The sequence below is a fragment of the Acipenser ruthenus genome, chromosome 55, assembly GCF_902713425.1.
Source record: "Acipenser ruthenus chromosome 55, fAciRut3.2 maternal haplotype, whole genome shotgun sequence".
Taxonomy (NCBI): Eukaryota; Metazoa; Chordata; class Actinopteri; order Acipenseriformes; family Acipenseridae; genus Acipenser; species Acipenser ruthenus.
The window spans coordinates 1638452-1659138 of NC_081243.1; the positions used below are offsets into that span (position 1 = coordinate 1638452).

General features: G+C 41.6%; 1 protein-coding gene across 2 annotated transcripts in view; it reads right to left on the reverse strand.

Annotated features, from left to right (window-relative positions):
• Positions 1-1587: 1587 nt before the first annotated feature.
• Positions 1588-20687, reverse strand: part of LOC117401766 (ubiquitin-like modifier-activating enzyme 1) — a 47354-nt gene continuing 28254 nt past the window's right edge. For both annotated transcript variants that reach the window (XM_034002589.3, XM_034002588.3), the window contains exons 12-26: positions 20250-20357; positions 19809-19889; positions 17778-17933; positions 16901-17066; positions 14508-14704; positions 14322-14386; positions 13070-13265; positions 11636-11710; positions 10511-10700; positions 9577-9665; positions 5669-5761; positions 5359-5550; positions 3759-3860; positions 3568-3668; positions 1588-2555 (exon numbers count right to left, since the gene is read on the reverse strand). In XM_034002589.3, the coding sequence (XP_033858480.2) occupies positions 2420-2555; positions 3568-3668; positions 3759-3860; positions 5359-5550; positions 5669-5761; positions 9577-9665; positions 10511-10700; positions 11636-11710; positions 13070-13265; positions 14322-14386; positions 14508-14704; positions 16901-17066; positions 17778-17933; positions 19809-19889; positions 20250-20357 (1947 nt within the window). In that variant the 3' untranslated portion in view covers positions 1588-2419. The remainder of the gene's footprint in view (positions 2556-3567; positions 3669-3758; positions 3861-5358; positions 5551-5668; positions 5762-9576; positions 9666-10510; positions 10701-11635; positions 11711-13069; positions 13266-14321; positions 14387-14507; positions 14705-16900; positions 17067-17777; positions 17934-19808; positions 19890-20249; positions 20358-20687) is intronic.

The window sequence follows — 20687 nt, forward strand, 5'->3', positions numbered from 1 at the left end:
CAAGACTGGTTTTGTCTCTCCTTACCTTCCTGATCACCGATGGGATTAGAGGCAGGACAGGAATGTAACCCAATAAAAAAAGCAGGCAGACACAATCTGGTTAATTATTATTTTTTTTTTTTATTGTATTCATTGTCACACTGCGTGTTTCTATTACAGAATAGTTTTTACTGTAAATTAATCTTACTAACACTGTCCATTCACCACGGACCAACCAGTCAGACACACACACACACACAAAAACACCTCACATGCTGAATCGCAGATCTGAAAGGCTGGGCGCCAAGGAGGAGGAGCCTGCTTATTCAGTCCTGTATAGTTTGTGTCCTAGTTGTTGTGGAGCTGAAGTTTTTTTTTTTTTTTTTTCTTTCAAGTTATTCAAGTCTGAAATTTGGATAAGATGGACCTAGATGATATTACCTAAGAAAAGGAGGTATTAGTATCATGGTAAAGTATATAAATGACCGATTCACACGATGTGGAATAACTACTTGCAAAATTATTTACAGAACACACCGTAATACTTTAATGAAGTTAATGTTGCTATAACCACAATGAGTATTATTATTTTTTTAAGTTCCAGCATCATGAGGTATCGCACTCTGGCTAGGTGTGAATTGAATTGATTTAATAAACACTGGATACACTGAGTTTTAACCCTTTCAGTCCTGGCCCACCTTACCTTAGAGCCGTTCAAAGTCCTGTCAGTACTTTAAGAAATCTAAAGTCCCATTCACCAAAAAAATACGTAAAATATTTGTAGTCTTGTTCTCACGTATGCTTTCTTTCTGAATTATAACATTTTGCATTAAACAAAATAATTCAGACTGAAAGGGTTAAAAAGGAATATAGCAAAAGATTTGTTCAAATGCTTTAACTGCAGAAAATTATCTTCATTTTTTTTTTAAACCTTGTACTTGTCTGAATATTGGATCTTAATTATTTTTTTAAATTTATTATTATTTTTTTAAAGGGACATTGTTGGGTTTCAAGGAGTGTTTATTTCAATGCTGTTTATCTCTGAGAATTGTCCTTTATTGGGGTAATTCCCTCCATTAAAACAAGTGAAACCTATTTAAAGTTGCTTTAGTATTTCAACAGAACAGTGGAGAACTCATTAAAAGGCACTCAAACGTTTTGCTTAATGCGTTCACTAAGGAGTTAAAGTTTTGGTGGTGTTAATAAACAAATATTATCGCTGCAATTCTCCATTTTTTTTGGAAGAAACCAAGAAAAACTTCGGTACCACAACACTTGAGCGGGAACTACACCGAAAACAGACTTAAGTGCAAGAAGATCTATATTTTAACCAACTAAGTTGACACACAGGGGATTCAAGAGCTTTCCATCGAAGGGAGGTGGACCAAAGAAAACTCACTGGAGAGAGAAGACAGTGGGTAATTGAGATGCACCAAGTATAAAAGGAGATTATTAAAGTTGTAGACATTTTTTTAAACCCCCTAGAGCGGGATAAACCAAGTCTAGAACAGACTTACACAAGTGTTTCGTTGATTAAATAAAGTTATAGACGTGCTTCCGCTCCACTATGTATACATTTTTCTAACCAAGAAAGCAGTCTGGCAGAGATTCATTCAACTCTCTTTATTGATTAAAACAAACATTTTTCTAGACCACTGTGCAGCCCCAGAAAACAAGTCTAAAACAGGATTTAGATTTTATGGAAAACAGAATTTTTTTTAAATAAGTTACAGCTTTGCAATAAAAGGGCACCAACATTTCCAGAATGGAGATTTTTTACCAGGTATTTAGTTCCATCTTGCTCCCATTATATTAACTCGCTGGAACTGAATTTGCTAGACTCCTCCTGATTTAGCACGAGAGGGCACACAAAGCACTGTCAGTTTTGAACTTCAGGCTCCTGTATCCAACAGGGAAACATCACAGAATAACAATGTTGAAGGGGTGTGCTTTATTCGTAAAATGTTTTATTCTTGTTACTTTGAGATTATGTGTAGTTTTAAAAAAAAGGGGTTGTAACCAAGACTTTGAAATACATTTCTTATCTTATTAACACTAGAAATATCACCACTGGCACTCCTTTTAAAATAAGTGCTAACCAAGGTTTTAAAACCAAATTCCATCTGAAAAACATTCCTTCCTCTCAGCCAAAACAAGCATCACCCACCCTTAGCCCTGCCTTCAGCAATTCAGCCTCTTTCCCTAAGCCCCTCCCTTCCTTTTTACTATAAAACTAGGCTAAATCTGAAATCAATTTGACCTCCCAACATGTTGAGCTTTGAGAAATAAAAAAGGACTACAAGTTCCAGAATGCATTGCAAGAACTCCTGGAGCTCCTCCCCCAAGCCACTCCCTCCTCTCAGCAAATGCCCCCCCCCACACAGTTGTGCTCTCAGCGAATGGTGTCCAGTAACCCCCTCCCCACCCCCAAACTGTGCTCTCAGCGAATGGTGTATCGCACGTAGGGCACTTCCACGTCCTCGTCCGTGTCGTCATTACAGCAGAGCTCGAACACCAGCGCCTTCACATGCTTGCCAAGCTTCTTCTTCGAGACTTTGGTCACAATCTCAGTCATCCTGGACACACAGAGGAAGAGAGGCGGTCAGCAACGCATTTAACTTCAGTATTAAACATCTTTAAACTTCTTCCAAACAGGTTCCGAATTAGGGGCTGCACCAAACAAACAAATCGACTGATCAAACAGCAAAGCGACAGTCGTCCTCAGAAACTATCAGTCGACTAAAATCGTAGGGTCAGTGATTATCCTTTATTCCAGTATTGTCTGTGCTTTACCCTTTAGTGGCAGGTATAAAACAGTGTGGCATCCACATGTTTGATGTGCGTCAGTTTGTTGGGTGGGGGATGGGGAGCTGCATGCAGGGCAACATGAGGGGAAGTGTATATGTATGGTAAATCATAAGACACAGGTACAGGACTACCAATAGAGCTGGAATATGAAATCTATGTCCAAGCATAAGATTCTGTTATATGGAATTGCAGATGTTCAGTTGCATAATACAGTTTTTGCAAGGGAGGAAGGCGTGATAGACCAGCATTAACAGTAACATGGATAAGGGGAATGGGAGAACTTTAAGAACAGGACACCCATGCGACAGATGACAATATTGTCACCTGCAAAAATTGAAGTGTATGAGGTACACTGTTATGAAGCTGTGTTTACATTGAATGTGCTGTCATGTCAGTCTGAGAGGGCAGCACCAATCATACCAGATGAGCAACAGAATACAGTTTAATGGGAGGGATGGCCTCATCGTCACAGTTTGCTGTATACGTTGTGCTGTAATACCAGTATGTTCTGGATTCTCCAGTGTTTTAGGACCGTGTTGGCAGATAGCACACACATGCGTTCTGTAAATATCCATCCTTTTGCAGTGCAGAAGGATGGCGTCTTGTTATCTGCAGAGTTGTATGTTGGTCGTCTTATTTTTAGCTTTAGAAGTGCTTGATACTGTGACACAGCCATCTGGGTATGAGGTAGTTTGACTCAGATGGAATGACCTCATTATACAGATTGATCAACAGATTTAATGTAAGGACCCACCGCTCCACTGTTTAGTGTGTACTCACGGCTGTGGGAGTCGCTCCTTTAGCTTGGCGGGTGGCATGAAGAATGAATAGAGCATGGAGACTCCCTGGGACAGCATGGTGATCTCCAGCTTGTGTTCATTCTGAGAGAGGGAGAGAGAGGCTGATAAATAAGGGAGGGGAGAGGGGAGTGGGAGGTTTGTCACAGGGCTACAGAATCGTGCAAGCGGTACCTTGAAGTAGTCTAGGAACTGTTTGAGTGTCATCTCCTTCCCATCATCCTGCAACCCCTTCACCTCGAAGCGATCCCACAGAGTCCAGTCCTGTTCATAGTACTGCGGGCACACACATACAGTCAGGGGGAGCGATGGAGATTTAGGCACAGTGTAAAGGAAGGCAGCATCGCTGTGACAACTGGCTTAAGGTATCGTAGTTTATGACATCACACAAACCCTAGATGGAATTACTTCTGTAACTGACTGAAGCCAATCTATTATTCTCTCTACCATTACACAGATAATTGTGAGGGTATGGAAGGAGACTATGTGGTCCAGTGGTTAAAGAAAAGGGCTTGTAACTAGGAGGTCCCCGGTTCAAATCCCACCTCAGCCACTAACTCATTGTGTGACACTGAGCAAGTCACTTAACCTCCTTGTGCTCCGTCTTTCGGGTGAGACATAATTGTAAGTGACTCTGCAGCTGATGCATAGTTCACACACCCTAGTCTCTGTAAAGGCGTCTGCTAAATAAACAAATAATAATAATAATGGAACGAACTCCCCAGTAATGTTGTTGAAGCTGACACCCTGGGATCCTTCAAGAAGCTGCTTGATGAGATTCTGGGATCAATAAGCTTCTAACAACCAAACAAGCAAGATGGGCTGAATGGCCTCCTCTCGTTTGTAAACTTTCTTATGTTCACATTATATAATATATATATATATATATATATATATATATATATATATATATATATATATATATATATATATATATATATATATATATATATATATATATATATATATATTCATGCACAGCAAAGCTTTTTCCAAAAAGGTGCCGACTATAAGGCACTTGATATATTAAACGTCTCTTTCGAGAAAATAGTTAACAGCAATGACATATACACCATGTATACTTTGCTCTGACGCACATGGAGACGAGGTTGGTCGCACTCAGTCTCTTTCAGACTTATCTGCTAATTGTATGCAGACTCCTGTTACATTCTGTTTAAATGAAAAAAAAGTTGTTGCAGTGATTTTTAATTACAAGTCTTGCCCAGCTGCACTGGCTACCTGTAAAGTTCAGGATTACTTCCAAAATTCTTGCGTTGCTACAAGGCCCTTCATCACAGGTCCAGAGTACCTCTTCAAAATGCTGACCCGCTATGTACCTGCCCGCAAGCTGAGGTCCTCTGACTGGCCTCAGAGAGCACTCTTTAGCTTCATGGACTGCAAAGGGTTAATGCAAGTCTCTCACAATAGCAGAGCCCAAGGCTGTGCATTGAATTTGGAAACATCGAGCAAACTTGATTGATGTGTCACTGCTCAACTATTTTTGAACACTGTAGATACATGACATGCCCTTCATAGAAGACAAATCACTTGCTTTATTGTATAACCTGGCAAGCATTGTTTCAATGAGTTAAAAACAGAAATGAGCTTTGATTACTGTGCGCTTGTACCTGGTATTAGGTCACAAGGTTCATGTGTGTGTACTATGAGTTTGGGTGCTGCAGTAGGCTTGGAGAAAGCAGAGGACAGTGCCAGGTTCGAGATCTCGGTGCATGTATCTCTCCGTCTTTGTGTGTATGTGTCTCTCGCTCAGTACCTTGTGTGTGGGCGCTGCGATGGGCTCAGAGAATGCGAAGAAGGGCAGTGCCAGGTTCATGAAGCCATTCTTGAAGGACTCCACTTTCTGGTGGCCCTGAACGATCTTGAACAGCTCCAGACACACCAGGCCCACCACAGCCGCCGTCGTCGTGGCGATGGCAGGGATGATCTTCCCAGCAATCAGCTTGCTCTGTGATCACACAAAATTAAAAGCACGCCACTTACTAAACAAATTATCCATTGTATCACAATAAAAGCCATTATTGTTCCACACCGGACGTCCACTCCTGGTGTCCAGAAGCAGTTACCTTGTGTCGGTCTGCTGGAGGGATGTCATAATTTTCTGCCCTGAGGTTTGATGCTGCGACAATAAAATCCATGTGGAAATTGGTGTCATCGTCCTGCAAACAAAGACATCAGCAAATCTGGGGTCAGTTCATTCATAACACCAGCAGTGCCGTACATCCATCCCCCACGCTGTACATTTTTAATCCGTGGGATTAACCCTTTGCAGTCCATTTATTGTGCGGCTGTCAGGCTGGTCAGGTCCAATTAATTTTTATGAACAAAATAAAATTTCAGACCACGTGCAGTTTAAATTGAAATAAAGTGACTATTTGCTTAAAACAAGGAATAAAGCAGTGCAAATCCAAAGGGTACCCTATACAAAGACACCAGTAGCAAAATTTTGAACAAAAAACATGTTTTTATTATTTTTATATATATATATATATATATATATATATATATATATATATATATATATATATATATATATATATATATATATCAATCAGGCGAACATTGAAAAAAAAGTAACAATTTCACAATTTTTGTTTCTGCTTGATTATAGTACCTTTAGAATAATCAGACAGGTGCAACACTTTTTACAAATCAATTACACTCTATTGCCAAACAAAAAAAAAAAAAAATAAAATAACTAAAAACAATTTTTCATCAATTTTATAACTATTTATATCAGGTGAGGTCTGCAAACAAAAAAGCATTTACACTGACAGAAATTATCTGTATGTGTCCATGGTATGGTACCTTTCAAAGCAGTCACCTGGGTGCAACCCTGGCTGCCTTGAGCAGGTTCTGCAGAACCACACAGTCTCTCTCCTCCCCCTTTTGTCTTTGTCACTGCACAGTCTTTGGTGCTCTTTCCTTCATTTTCTGTGATGAAATGTGGCTTTTCATTCAGTCTTTCCTCTGTCTGTGGATGATGGACAACCACGTTTTCTGGAGCCAGGGTTGCGCACATTTCCCACCAGTTGTACCATTAAGTCCTTTCTGAAGGTTTTATGGCGAACAGGTAGCTGTCCTGATTCCACCTTCATCAAATTGAACAGGATAGCACTGTTCACAATTGCTACTTCCAGCAGCCAAAAGAACATCTACCTCCACCACTTCAGAGATTTCCTTGTAAAAGCATAGCTGGCACAGTAGTGATCCACCCGGTCCACTGCACCCATCTTGCTGGTGTAATCGCAGATCACTGAAGTCTTCTCCAGCTCTTGAATTTCTCCTCGCTTGATGGTGCGTTGTACCTTCTCACAGTCACTGCCATGGAAGGTGCTCAACATGAGCACTAGCCATTTGTCCTTCCATCCTAGCACCATGACATTGTTGTCCTTGCTGAATGAAACCGACTCTTTTTTTCAGTTTGAGGCCTTGCTTCACTGGTGCTGGCAATCCTCTTCTATTGGCCATTACTGTTCCAGTAAGATGGATTTTGATTTTGAGCAGTTCCATGGCCAGGTCGTAACCTGTGTAAAACCTGTCTGTAAACAAATGAAAGCCATGTCCATTTGTTGTCTGCAGCAATGTTTCACACAGGTGAAGAACAATCCTTGATGAAAACGGCATGTCTGGTCTCAGCAGGGAGTCTGTTGTTGGGCTGCCAAAGTAAGGAACAATAGCAGAGACATAACCAGTTTCACAGTCAGCTAAAACAAACACACGCATCCCCCACTTGGTAGGCTTCTGAGGATTGTAGCATTTGAAGACAATCCTTCCTTTGAAGCCAACGGTGCTCTCATCTATGCAAATGTCTCTGCCTGGAATGAATAGCTCACGGCATTTTGCGTCTATGTAGCTGACCACATTCCTCACCTTTTGTCCTCTGCTAATAAAAGCAGTCTGAGGCACCTGGGTGGGGGGAGGAGAAAGGTGCAGCATCCAAAAGATCTGCAAGAAACGCGATCTCTTGAATACATCTTTGAAAAACGGCATTCTGTCGGTCCATTCCTCAGAGAAATATTCTTTTATGTCTGTTTTTACATTCAGTCCCATGTTCAGCACAACACCAAAAAATGCCTTCATCTCAGGTAATGTAACAGGTTTCCAGGAGTTCCAAATAGAATTGTGATGCCGCGGTCCTGTTAGCTTTACGTTCGCATGTCTATTCGTCTCATTCACAATTTCAGTAAACAAAACGTCAGTAAAAAAAGTTGAAAAAACTCCAGTGCAGTTCTCAACGTATTACTACCTTGAAATCCCTTATTTCTCACAGTAAAAGGGATTTTTGTGAAAGCATCTGCCCCTACAGATGCGCGTCTCCATTCGCCCTCCGGTTGCGCGTCTGGTTCTTGGTCACTTTCCTCCGATTCCTGAGATTCATCAGCGTCCTCAGTAAGAGAAAAATGTACTTCCTCGTCACTAGATTCTTCAAAATCATCCTCCAAACTGCTTTCATCTGTACTTTCTTCTTGCTCCATCATCTGTGCAAGCTCTTCAGGCTGCATTGCTTTTCTCTGTCTCCTCTGCGCCATTATCACTTTGTGCGTCCTTTCTCCGTCTGTTCAATTCGGCTTTGTTCAGCCTGTATATAGTCTATTCGGCTGTCTCCGCCTTCTTTCCCGATCAAAGACGATTAGGGAACGCCTTGTCTCGGTTTTTTCCGGCTTAAACGCAACACAGGCTGTGTTAGATCATGGTTTTCGGCAATGTCGGACTGAGTCCGACAATGGACTGGAATGGAATTTTCGCAATGTCAGACCAGGTCCGACATAGGACCGCAAAGGGTTAAAAAGTTGATTAACATGACGTACATCAACAGTATGTAGAGAACAGTGTAGAAGAATTAGCAATGAACAGTTTAATGAAAATTGCATTAAGTGGTACTTAAGACTTGTATGTAATAAGGTAAGCAAATGAGGCATTAGTATCATGGTAAGGAGTATTAAAATAATTGATTTACAATACTTGGAATAAAGTCTTGTGTCCTCAAGAGATGTAAAAATGTGTGACAGGTAAAAGGTGTGATTGACGCCTTCATACATCCCCAAAATCACATACTGAATCAGATACTTCTGCTAAATAAAGTTAATACGACTCACCATAATTTAATAGGTGACTCTCCATATATACAGGCAAAAACCTCTATATATCCCCAGAATCCGATACAATAACTTGTGCTGAATAACATTAATACCAAGTTTCATTGCAATAGGTTAAGCCAGCGGTGGCCAATGCGTGAATCGCAAAAGATTTTTGGTTGATCATGACAAATCTGAACACTAACACGAACATAAGCGGACAACCATTTTCGTTACTGTGGATGGCAAATAAATATCCGCGACCAAGAATTCACACATTAAAAAAATAACAACTTCTACCAATAGATGGCGCTAGTTCTTTATGTCTATACTTTCTCTCATATATGTCTGGTCTCACCTACCATGACATCACCAGAGAAAGGTTTCTAGTGTGCCCCGCGGTTGTGTTTGTAATTGACGTTTAAATTATTACAGTAAATGGATCGTTTTGTGGTACGGGTTTCGAAAGATGGGGGACAGCCTTCTGTCCCGTCCAGCAGCATGGATGAAAACATGCTAAAGCGAACCCTTAATTAAAAGTGGGAACCGGACTATGCAGTTATACAACTGAATGACAAGCCTTTCTGTTACCTGTGCAAAACAAATCTGGGGCTTGCTCATCTGAAACGTCATATCTCCACAAACCATGCTGATTTTACAGATAAATTTCCACCTGGGTCTTCTGAAAGAGCTGTAAAAATGGCCTGTCTAAAACAACAGTTATCCGCTGAGCAAGCAACTTTAAACAGCAATGACTGACATGGAAATAGTCACGTTGGCTAGCTTCAACCCTTAGCGGTCCATTTATTCAGCGCGTCTCAGGGTGGTAAATTTGGGCTGCGGCTTAAATTCGAAGGAATACGGTACATTGTAATTCAGGTCTGATGCTGTCTCACCTTCTCAAAGTCAATAGCAGTCAGCTTGAATTTCGACAGACAATCTGATTTGGGTAGAAGGCTCTTCAACTCGTCCAGCCTGCAATCATCTAGAGGGGTAGAGAGCGTCATTAAAACGGACTGGAGCTACACAGCAGGGCTGTCATACTGCAATACTTAAAAACAGAAGCATACAGGAGGAGCCCTCCATTAGACTGCTGTTACTGTGATACCCTGGTGTAAAATGAGACTACGTTTGTACAACAGTACTGTGCATACGGAAAATAAATTCAACATTACACTGCTATATAAACACTACAGCCGACAGGCATATCTGTGACAATGGTAAAATGTTTAAAACTAATAAAATCCCCTAATCCTCATTATTTTGTGTGTTTTTGTATTTCTTTTAACAATGAAATAAATGTAATTTAATTTAAGCTAAACCAAGTTATCTTCACAAATACATTTTGTATAACTATTAGAGGCAAAGGGTTCTTATGACAGATTTTCTGATTGGTTACAAACATTTTCAATGCGTTGCTGTTTTAAACGCTCAGAGCACGTTTAATACTGAAGCTTAACCGTTTAGGAACCAAAAAACCCGATTACGAAGATTTGTTAAAAGTCTAACAGCCCCAGATTATCACTAAAAGTGCAACGATTAGCTGTGTAAAGCGATGAATCGTGATGTTTTCTTTACACGATACGTCGTAATGGAGGTATGTATCGTTTGTACTGTGATGCAAGACCACACCATAGCTCACTGACAATGATTATATGATCACTTGATCTTTCTATGCATTATACAAGTAACCCATCAGGACCATCACATGGATCGCGGTGCATTTCGTATTGCACCCTGCACAGGGCGAGTCGTATGGTGACAGTGTTTCCTTTTATTTCACATTTCGCAGCAAGCGGCTCAATGAGTCGTGGAGGTGGGGCGTCTCACCGGTGGAGGTGTTGGCGTTCTGCAGCTCCTGGTCAGACACGTGGATCGTGACTCCAGAGCGTGGAGTGAACTGCGGCACGTGCACGGTGTCCAGGATCTTCACCAAGGCAGCGCGGTCGCGTGAACCCGGCACACCGTACGTCTTGGCTAGCAGGTTAGCACTCGCCATGATGTAATCCACGTGAAGGTCCTGCGAGGGAGAAAATCAATCAATCAATCAATCAATCGGGTACTGGCATTTAACTTTTCAGCGTGTTGGTGTTTTCTCTAAATGCCTGAAGCCTGGTAACACTATTGTGAAGTGCGCGGTTTCAGTGCAAGCACAAATACAAAGAGACATACAATCCATTCAAATATAAAAGCATTTTAGAACATTAAGCAGTTTTACAATATATAGAGCACACACAGCCAAATGTTACGAAACAAGACCAGACAAAGACGTGATTTATTAATATTTTAAGTGGTGACTAGTCAACTGTCAAATAAATATTTGTTTACCCTTAATTGACACACACAAGTGCTCCTCAATTAACCATGAAATGATCCTGAAGTAATTTTGGAATCTATGCCTAAATATCTGCATGAATACGAAACTGGGTGACACTATCAAATATTTCAAAGGTTTTTCTCTTTAATGTATTTGCAACTTCGGGGGGGTGGGGGGGGGGAACTAATGTTGGAAGAAATGTATTGAAATGTATTGCTCCTTTGTTCATATTACAAAATGTATTTATAAATAAATCAGGGCATCAAACATTACCCCTGTTATGGCTCTATTTTAAAAAGCAGACAGAAAAAAAAGCGTGAGAAAGAACAAGTATAAAATCACAATGTTATGGAAGTTATAACATTAAGATACAATAATGACACTTTCAAATGATCGTCCATTCCCTATTACATTTACAGTTTAAATTCCTATTCTGTGTAAAAACGACTTCACCCCACTACAGCCTCCACTGAACTTCATAATAACAGACTGTTCTCCTAGGGAATCCCTTAAATCTTCCTTAAGAAATCCAAAAGCTGTTAGCAACAGCATCAGACACAGTTTGTTTAAGCAGTCTGATTCTAAGCATTGCAATGTCAAGCAGGTTTTACAGTTCAGCTAACAGTAGAGGTACTCACGTTGCTGGTGCTGAACTCCAGGTGGTGAGGGCATCTCTTTGGTCCTGACCAGAAGGGGGCACCAGAGCTGGTCAACTGTGATGAAAGATGGGCTTGGTCACTCACATAACAAAGTTTACAAAATAAGAAGAGACCACTCAGCCCATCAGAGCTCGTCCAATTCCCGGTAGCTGACTGATCTCAGAACTCATGTGTATAGTCGGGTCTTAATTGATCCAAGTGATTTTGCCTCAATAACATAACCAGGTAACCCATTCTATACCCTCACCACTCTCTTAAGTGTCTCCTTCCCTCTGTCCTAAGTTTATTTGCACTTAATTTGCCAGCTGATCACTGGTCCTGGTTTCTGTGCTTGGCTTAGTTTAAATGCAGTTTAGAAACTCCAAGTCAGGTCTTGCAGGACTGTCAGGACTGCCCAGTCCCTGACCACATTCCGGCGCCTCCTTAAGACTCACCTCTTCAAACAGCACCTGTAGAACTCCTCTGTTTGTATCCTGGGACACTATCACCCTTCATTTAAATATGCTTTACTTTGCTCTTATCTGCCGCCTATTTTACTGCATTTAATCCTGTACTTCAGAATATTGTAATCTGCCAAGTGTTTAAACTGTAGTATCTTGTACTTAATCATATCCTGATGTAACTATCACTATTTAATCATATCCTGATGTAACTTTCACTATTATCTGCTGTATTATTGAATTGTGGTTTGTCACACTTGAGAATTATTGTATTTCTTGTTTTTATTGTATGACTTATATTGTAACACTTGAATGTATTTGTATTTGCTTGCGATTGTAAGTCGCCCTGGATAAGGGCGTCTGCTAAGAAATAAATAATAATAATAATAATCCCAGTGATTCAGCATCAACGTGGCTCGGTAACCCTCGGTAACCCACCCCACACCCTTGAGACTTCGTTTATTTAACCTAGAGTAAAGAATAACAGAATGTAGATCTCACATTTTCCTATATGAAAGAGGCACATATGTTAAAACGCATATTTAATTTGTAGCTGTTTTTCATAGCATCTGTAAAACTATAAAGCTGACGAATGTCTCTTGCACGGTTTTCCATTCCTCGCTGAAGGAACTCAGCTGACAAGCAAGTTGCTTCTGGGAGCTCGAGTCCTTGTAGGAAACAATTCAGAACATTTTCGGTTCCTGAGACGAGCAATTAAAAAAATAATAATAAATAAAAACATTATTATTATTATTATTATTATTATTATTATTATTATTATTATTATTATTATATAATGCATTCCCTAAACTCAAAAATCCCAGATGCACTGGCTTACAATTGCTGATTTTCCCATTTGTTTGAAAAAAAAAAAAAAAAATAATAATCTCAATCCTAAATTTCTCGTTGATGCAACACGTTGTCCACAGCGGTGCAGAGCCGGGTCGGCCGGGCGGAGTGCCGTGCTGCTCACCTGCTCCGGGGGGAAGTTGTGCAGCAGCTGGCGGATGTTGTTGTTGTACTGGCACTGCCAGTGGTTCCGGGCCCACGCCACGCAGTCCTCCCAGCTCTGAGGACAGTCAGTCACCAGGCTCTTATACACAGCCTCCAGCACCTCCAGGGGCTGGGCGCCGGGCAGCTTCAGAGTGCGCTCCATGAACTTGGGGTCTCTAGGAGGAGCGAGCGAGAGAGCGAGAGAGAGAGAGACATTAACCACACACCCCAGAGTCTGAGCCTCTCCGTGACTTCAAAAGGTTTCCGAGCAGGATTCATTACAATTGGATCAGCAGTATTAAATAAATTCCGTGTTTCGACTGGAAGTCTTTCTTGGTGTTTTCGATTGAAACGCTAAAAGAAACAATTTCGATGACTAACGTTTTGACTAGAAGGCTTTCTCTGTGTCGTTAATGTAAATTCAATGACTAACGTTGACTGGAAGGCTCTCGTCTTCAACAGATACACTAAAAGAAACTTAATAAAATTAAATAACTAACGTTTCGACTAGTCTCTCTGTGTCTTCAGTGTAAATTCAATGACTAACGTTTCGACTCAACAGTGAAATGATTACTTTGCCACTGGGTGAGGTGGAGGATCTCTTAAAATGTCTAAAGTAATGTGTTTGCTGATCTTGCAGCAGAGCTCAGAAACAATCAAATGACAGCAACCACCATCGAAACAGCAGGTTAAATGTAAAGAAGAAATCAGTGAAATTTGAGTGTTGGGCGCTGTTTGTGAACTGAAAGGCAGGGTGCAGCAGTAAGGGCTGCAGTATTGAAAGGCAGGGTGCAGCAGTAAGGGCTGCAGTATTGAAAGGCAGGGTGCAGCAGTAAGGGCTGCAGTATTGAAAGGCAGGGTGCAGCAGTAAGGGCTGCTGTATTGAAAGGCAGGGTGCAGCAGCAAGGGCTGCTGTACTGAAAGGCAGGGTGCAGCAGTAAGGGCTGCTGTATTGAAAGGCAGGGTGCAGCAGAAAGGGCTGCTGTATTGAAAGGCAGGGTGCAGCAGCAAGGGCTGCTGTATTGAAAGGTAGGGTGCAGCAGTAAGGACTGCTGTATTGAAAGGCAGGGTGCAGCAGTAAGGGCTGCTGTATTGAAAGGCAGGGTGCAGCAGTAAGGGCTGCTGTATTGAAAGGCAGGGTGCAGCAGCAAGGGCTGCCGTATTGAAAGGCAGGGTGCAGCAGTAAGGGCTGCCGTATTGAAAGGCAGGGTGCAGCAGTAAGGGATACTCACGTGAGGTACTGCATTGCATTCTCTGCCGGCTGCTTGAAGAGACCTTCAAACTCGTCACGGGCCCACTGCACAGGGACAAGACAGGACAGTTAGTGTGTGGCAGGGGGAGTGCGTGCGTGCATGTGTCTCTCACCTGCAGGGTGTGCTCGATGGCGTTGAGGAAATCAGTGTGTCTTGCTCTCTCACCTGCAGGGTGTGCTCGATGGCGTTGGGGAAGTTCTTCAGGGTGCAGATGGGGATTGATTTCTCCGGGGGGTCCTGGCTGGAGCTGTAGGACTCTGTCAGGAAGGGGATGACCACCTGCACGTTCCCTTTGGTCCCCAGAGTTCCAGACTCCAACAGGGGTTTGCGGTAATACACACAGCGCCGGTCCATATACATCCCTGCAGAGAGAGTGAGGAGAGAGGAGAGGATCACTACACAGAACACAACGTGCATCGCTTTACAGAGTTTCCCTTGCAAGTTGGGCCAGTGTTGGAAAGCACGAGGCATTTTGGAGCAATGTTTGCAGACAAATCTGAAGCAGCACCTGAAAACATCACTATTTAGCAGCATGGGTTACATTATTATGTAGTATTATTATTATGTAGTAGTATTATTATTATTATTATTATTATTATTATTATTATTATTATTATTAAAGAAACCCCACACAGACAAATCCGTTTCCACTTCAGGAATGGAAATAAGACAGCAAAACTACATAATTCAAAGTGGCTTTCACTTCTACTTCTGATCTAGCCTGGGTTGTACAGGTGTATGCAGGGATGGAAATAAGATTCCTATTGCATAGCAGTTTCACCCGTTCCAGGTTTTATTATAAGCTTGACCTGGCACAGTGTATAGGTAACAACCTCAGGTGAGTCTTGCTAAACTCAGTGAAACCAGGAATGGATCAAACTGCTATGCAATGGGAGTCGTCTTTCCATCCACGTACTTTCTGGCCCAGTGGTAAATTCATGCAAGGCAAAACACATTACTATATGTTATTTTTATAGCACCTTTAACCAAGTCACTTTACAAATTTAAACAAAATGGTACAACCAAGAAAAAAGGTAAGTTTACTGGGCTAGGGTGGTGATACAAATTGTTGCTTAAATGAGAGCAGAGGGCCAGAGGCTAGGTCAGGGTCGGGCAAGCAGGGTCATAACAGGAGGTCAGGGGTCAGGAGTATCAGAAGGATGGGTTAGGGAGAAGAGATGTGTTTTGAGGGAGGAGCGGAAACTACGTAGTGCGAGTGACTGTTTTATGATAAGGGGGAGTTTATTCCAATGAAGGGGAGCTTCCCCCCCCCCCCCAGGGTAAGGAATTTGAACAGGCAACGACAGATTGGGAGCCAGTGTGACTTGAGGAGGAGAGGGGAGGTATGGAAGGAGCGGGAGGGGTTGAATGTGATACGGGCAGAGGCGTTTTGAATTTGTTGTAATGGTACAAAGGCGTAGGAGGGGAGGCCAAGGAGGAGGGAGTTACAGTAAATCGAGGCGAGTGAAAAAGAGAGTGGACCAGGAGTTTAGTAGCAGAAAAGGAAATGGAGGGGTGTGTTTTGCAGATGTTGAATAGGTGGAAACGGCAGGTGCGTGTTATAGCCGAGATATGGACAGAAAGGGAGAGGGTGGAGTCGAAGATGACGCTGAGGTTACGAGCAGAAAGGGAGGGACAAGGGAGGGAATGAGATGGTGGGGCAGAAGAGGATTTCAGTCATTGATGAGTTGATGAAGAGGTATGCATTTCATTTCTATCAGATATGTCATTACTGGCGGACGCTAGGGGTGCCACGACACATTAATGTTACAATATGATCCGCATCATGATACATGTGATGGTCATGATGGGCTGCTTGTATGATGCATAATAAGATCAAATGGTCATTTTGTTAGACAAAAATTAAATGAGAAGGAAAAGTCAATATTCATATCAACTATTAAGCACACTAATTCTTAATTCTAGAAGCCCTTGGTGATCTACAATGAGCTATGCTGTATTTTTGATCTTGTATCACGATACAAACGGATGCATACCTCTATTACGATGTATCATGTAAAGAAAGGATCATGATTCATCAATACGTCCCTAGCAAACAATCATTCAAATATTTGTTAGATATCATTTCTGGATACGTATGGTGAACGGCATCAATTCTATTAACACAAGACAGGCTGAACAGACATCTGGACGTCAGCGTTTCTCAAATTAGGCCACATGAACCTGTACACGGGGTCTGTATTCTCAGTGGGGAGTGATAGAAGTCTCTTATTCAGTTAACTGATGGCACAGCTAGAGCTTGCTTTCGTTCCTATACTAGCCTTCCCATCAGCTAATATTAACATAGTAAATTTCAACTACAAGTCTTTTACAGGGTATTCAAACATTTGAACATATTGAAAAGACTTCCAGTTGAAATGTTTGCATTTCATTGAATTAAATCAGTGTTTCTAAATGGACTGTTTAATAGTGATGGATGATAATCTATAGAAGAGAGTGCTAAGCAATTGTAAGTCGCCCTGGATAAGGGCGTCTGCTAAGAAATAAATAATAATAATAATAATAAGCACACACTGTGTGCCCTGTCCATTACTCACTGGCGTCCACATTGTCCAGCGCGTTGGTCACTCCGTCCAGCCCCTCGAAGAAGTCATCATCGTAGACTCTCTCTGTGTCGGGACCGACCCGGTTCTGGTGGCTTGTGATTCGGATGTCGGGGTTCATCTGCTTTACTGCAGCCGCCGCGGTGTCAGACTTCATCTTCTACAAGAGAGAGAGAAGAGGAGAGGAGAGGGTTAATACAGTGCAGTCTCTGACTTCATCTTCTACGAGAGAGAGAGAGAGAGAGAGAGAGAGAGAGAGAGAGAGAGAGAGAGAGAGAGCGAGAGAGAGGAGAGGGTTAATACAGTGCAGTCTCAGACTTCATCTTCTACAAGAGAGAGAGAGAGAGAGAGAGAGAGAGAGAGAGAGAGAGAGAGAGAGAGAGAGAGAGAGAGAGAGAGAGAGAGGAGAGGGTTAATACAGTGCAGTCTCAGACTTCATCTTCTACAAGAGAGAGAGAGAGAGAGAGAGAGAGAGAGAGAGAGAGGAGAGGGTTAATACAGTGCAGTCTCTGACTTCATCTTCAAGTTTAGTGAACAACCAGGTCATAAGAATGAGCTGCGAAGATAGAACTGAATTTATTTAGTTGACAAACCCTAACCAACACTAAGCACAGAAACCGGGACCAGAGGACACAGTTGGAAATGAAGTGGAGATAGGACAGAGGGAAGGAGACACTTCTTCACACATGAATGGTGATGGGATAGAATGGGCGACCAAGGATTACCTAGCCATGTTGTTGATGCTGAATCAGATCAAAGTTTTCAGATCAAATCAGCACTGATGAGCCGAATGGGCTCCTCTCGCTCATGGGTTTCTTTATGTTTAGAGAGTCAGGGGAGTGGAGTGGGGTTGAAATCAAGCAGCCCTTACCGTCACATCCCAGGGTCTGAACAGGAACTGTCTGTTGAGGTTTGACTTCTCAATGGTGTCCATGTCCGTCACGATCACTTCCCCACCCTCCCCACTCGCCAGACCAATCAGAGCAAAGTTCTTCAGCAGCTCGCAGCCAATCGCGCCGGCCCCCACCTAGAGACACACACGAGACAGAAAAAATGATTTTGTGTTTAAATATTCTAAATTAATTTAACCGGCGTATTGAATACATAAATATTATAATGAAAGGACAAACAATTGAATATAAGCCGCAGTTTTATTTCAAGAACGTCATATTCATTGTAAATAAAAACGGACATTTGAACAGAAATGTGTTTATATACAGACATTACATAAAGCGCAACCTCAAAAAACTAAAAAATTAAATATTAGAAAATAAATGTGTATATACAGGTATATATCATGTACATACAAAACTGTACAACTGAAACGATGTAAATAAGTATCAAATATTTTAAATAAATGGATGTATATTGCATACATAACAAAGCGCATATACACAACCAAAGCTATGCGTTTAATATATATATATATATATATATATATATATATATATATATATATATATATATATATATATATATATATATATATATATATTACATACATACACACATACATACATACATATACACACACACACATACATATACACACACACACACTATAATCAAAATGACATGAATAAACATTTGAACAGAATGGGCTTTATTTGCAATCGTTTACAAAGTCTAAGTCAAATCAGTTTTGAAAATGTTTTGAGTACTCTGTGTATTCAATGTAAACAAAAAGCATGCCGTCTTGGATCCAGAGCAGGTCGACAAGCTTGTATTCCTGGCAAACAACATGTAAATAAATTGTGCACATTGAAGAAAAAACTGACTGATGTTTCAAAATGAACTGTTAAACCTGGGAATAATAGTTTTTTACGTTTGAGTTTTTTACAATGTATTTTTCAAACCGGGCCGCGTGTTCTGTCTGGGTTTCCCGATAGATGTCCACATCTAGGTGATGAAGTACAATCAGTGCCGCCCACAGCTGAAAACATTTTTATGCCGGTACTCCTACAGTACCACGCACATAGCTACATTACAGTTAACTACCCCATGCATTCCATTGCTGTGCACAAGCTTTTACTGAAGCAATGATGTTAACCCTTTGCGGTCCATTGTCGGACTGGGTCCGACATTGCAATTATTCCTCACAGGTCCTTTGTCGGACTGGGTCTGACATCATTATAGCAACGCAATAAACGGGTGTTTAGTCGTTTTTTCTCCGGAAAAAGCCGAGAAAACCATTCTATTGCCGAGTGGGAAGGACAGGAGCCGAGACAAGTCGGGGGGAAAAAAAAAAAAAAAAAAAAAAAAAAAGTCGTATCTCATGAATAGTCATACATGGTAGCAGGTATCAGATAATGGGGCGTTCATAGTAAACAAGCTGGCTGAGTGCGTCAGCGCACAGAGACTATCATGGACATTTGCAGAGCTTTTTTCAGATGTTATAGTAATAAAATAACGACTTGGATCGCATTATTGAGGAGTTTGGTGATAAAACGAGTGATCCGGAGATGATCGATCGGTATGTACGACTATTATTATTATTATTATTATTTATTTATTTATTACATAGCTGAACGCTATAGCAAAGGAAAGGGTGGGGCGGGGCTGGAGATGCCTAGTAAGTGCTTTGTTGATATGCAGGGCCATTTAAACCCGTTTGACTGTGAAAAAAAATACTTTTAAACAGCGCGTATAAAATTAACTGCGCGTGTGAAAATTTATTAGACCTGACGTGCCTGACGCGCAGTTAATAAATGGACCACAAAGGGTTAATAATCATACCGGTAGGGGGGGCGCAAATTTCTGTGTGCGGTACAATTGATATTTTTTGACCGATTATGTTTGGTGTGCCCAATTAATAGATTGCTATTTGGAGGCTTAACTGACAGCCCTAGTCTGTACCCTATTTCAGCCAGTTCATGGTCAAACAGGAATGACAATATATTACCAGAAAGTAGCGCTGCTTGGACAGTTTCTCCTGCAACTTGGACCCAAACACAGCGATCTGACCATCGTAGCGGCAGTTCCTCTGTGAGAGAAAGAGAGACGTCAAAACAAGACACACATTTACATCAGCGCCTCTCTGTACCACACTGCATAACACTAAGATAAAACTCTGTACAGAAGTGCAGCAGCTACCCAACATCATGTGTATTTACACTTCTAATCTAGTGTGCTGGCATTGCCTGCTGTGCTGGGCAGAGCCTTGCAGTACTGTCCTGTACACAGCTCGCGGAACCAGACTATAAAATACTAATACTAGAACTACAGCATATGAAGTTTTAATCTAGTGTCTTAGACTGGCACTGCCTGCAGTACTGTCCCATACGCATCACAAACTCCAGCAAGCCTGTGCAGATGGCAGGCTGCAGGGCTCCTGTATACTCACTGGTGCACACTCCTCCTCCGACAGCATGACCCCCTCCTCTTCAGAGAGACACTCCAGAGCATCGAAGTACAACCACTGCATTATAGGCATGAACTTCCCTGTGCAGGCCTGCATCAGAAACACAGAGAGGAGACTAGCAGCATTACACTTCAGCAAAGAAGACAGCAGAAAATAAAGCAACCAAAGATTTGTGCAAAAAAAGACATATAAAAAGAAAATCAATGTCAAGTAGCTAAAATTATGTTCATAAATCATTCTGAAGGGTTCTTATTGCAATACTCAATTTGCTGAGGTGTACTGACTTGGTTCAGCAGCTGCTCTTCAGTTCTAACCAACATTACATTGATTTAGTAGGTCTGCAGCGCCATCAAGTGCACAAGTAGTGTACTGCCAGCAAAATTACATAACTCTATATGACACTGTCTTCTTGTGGTCTAT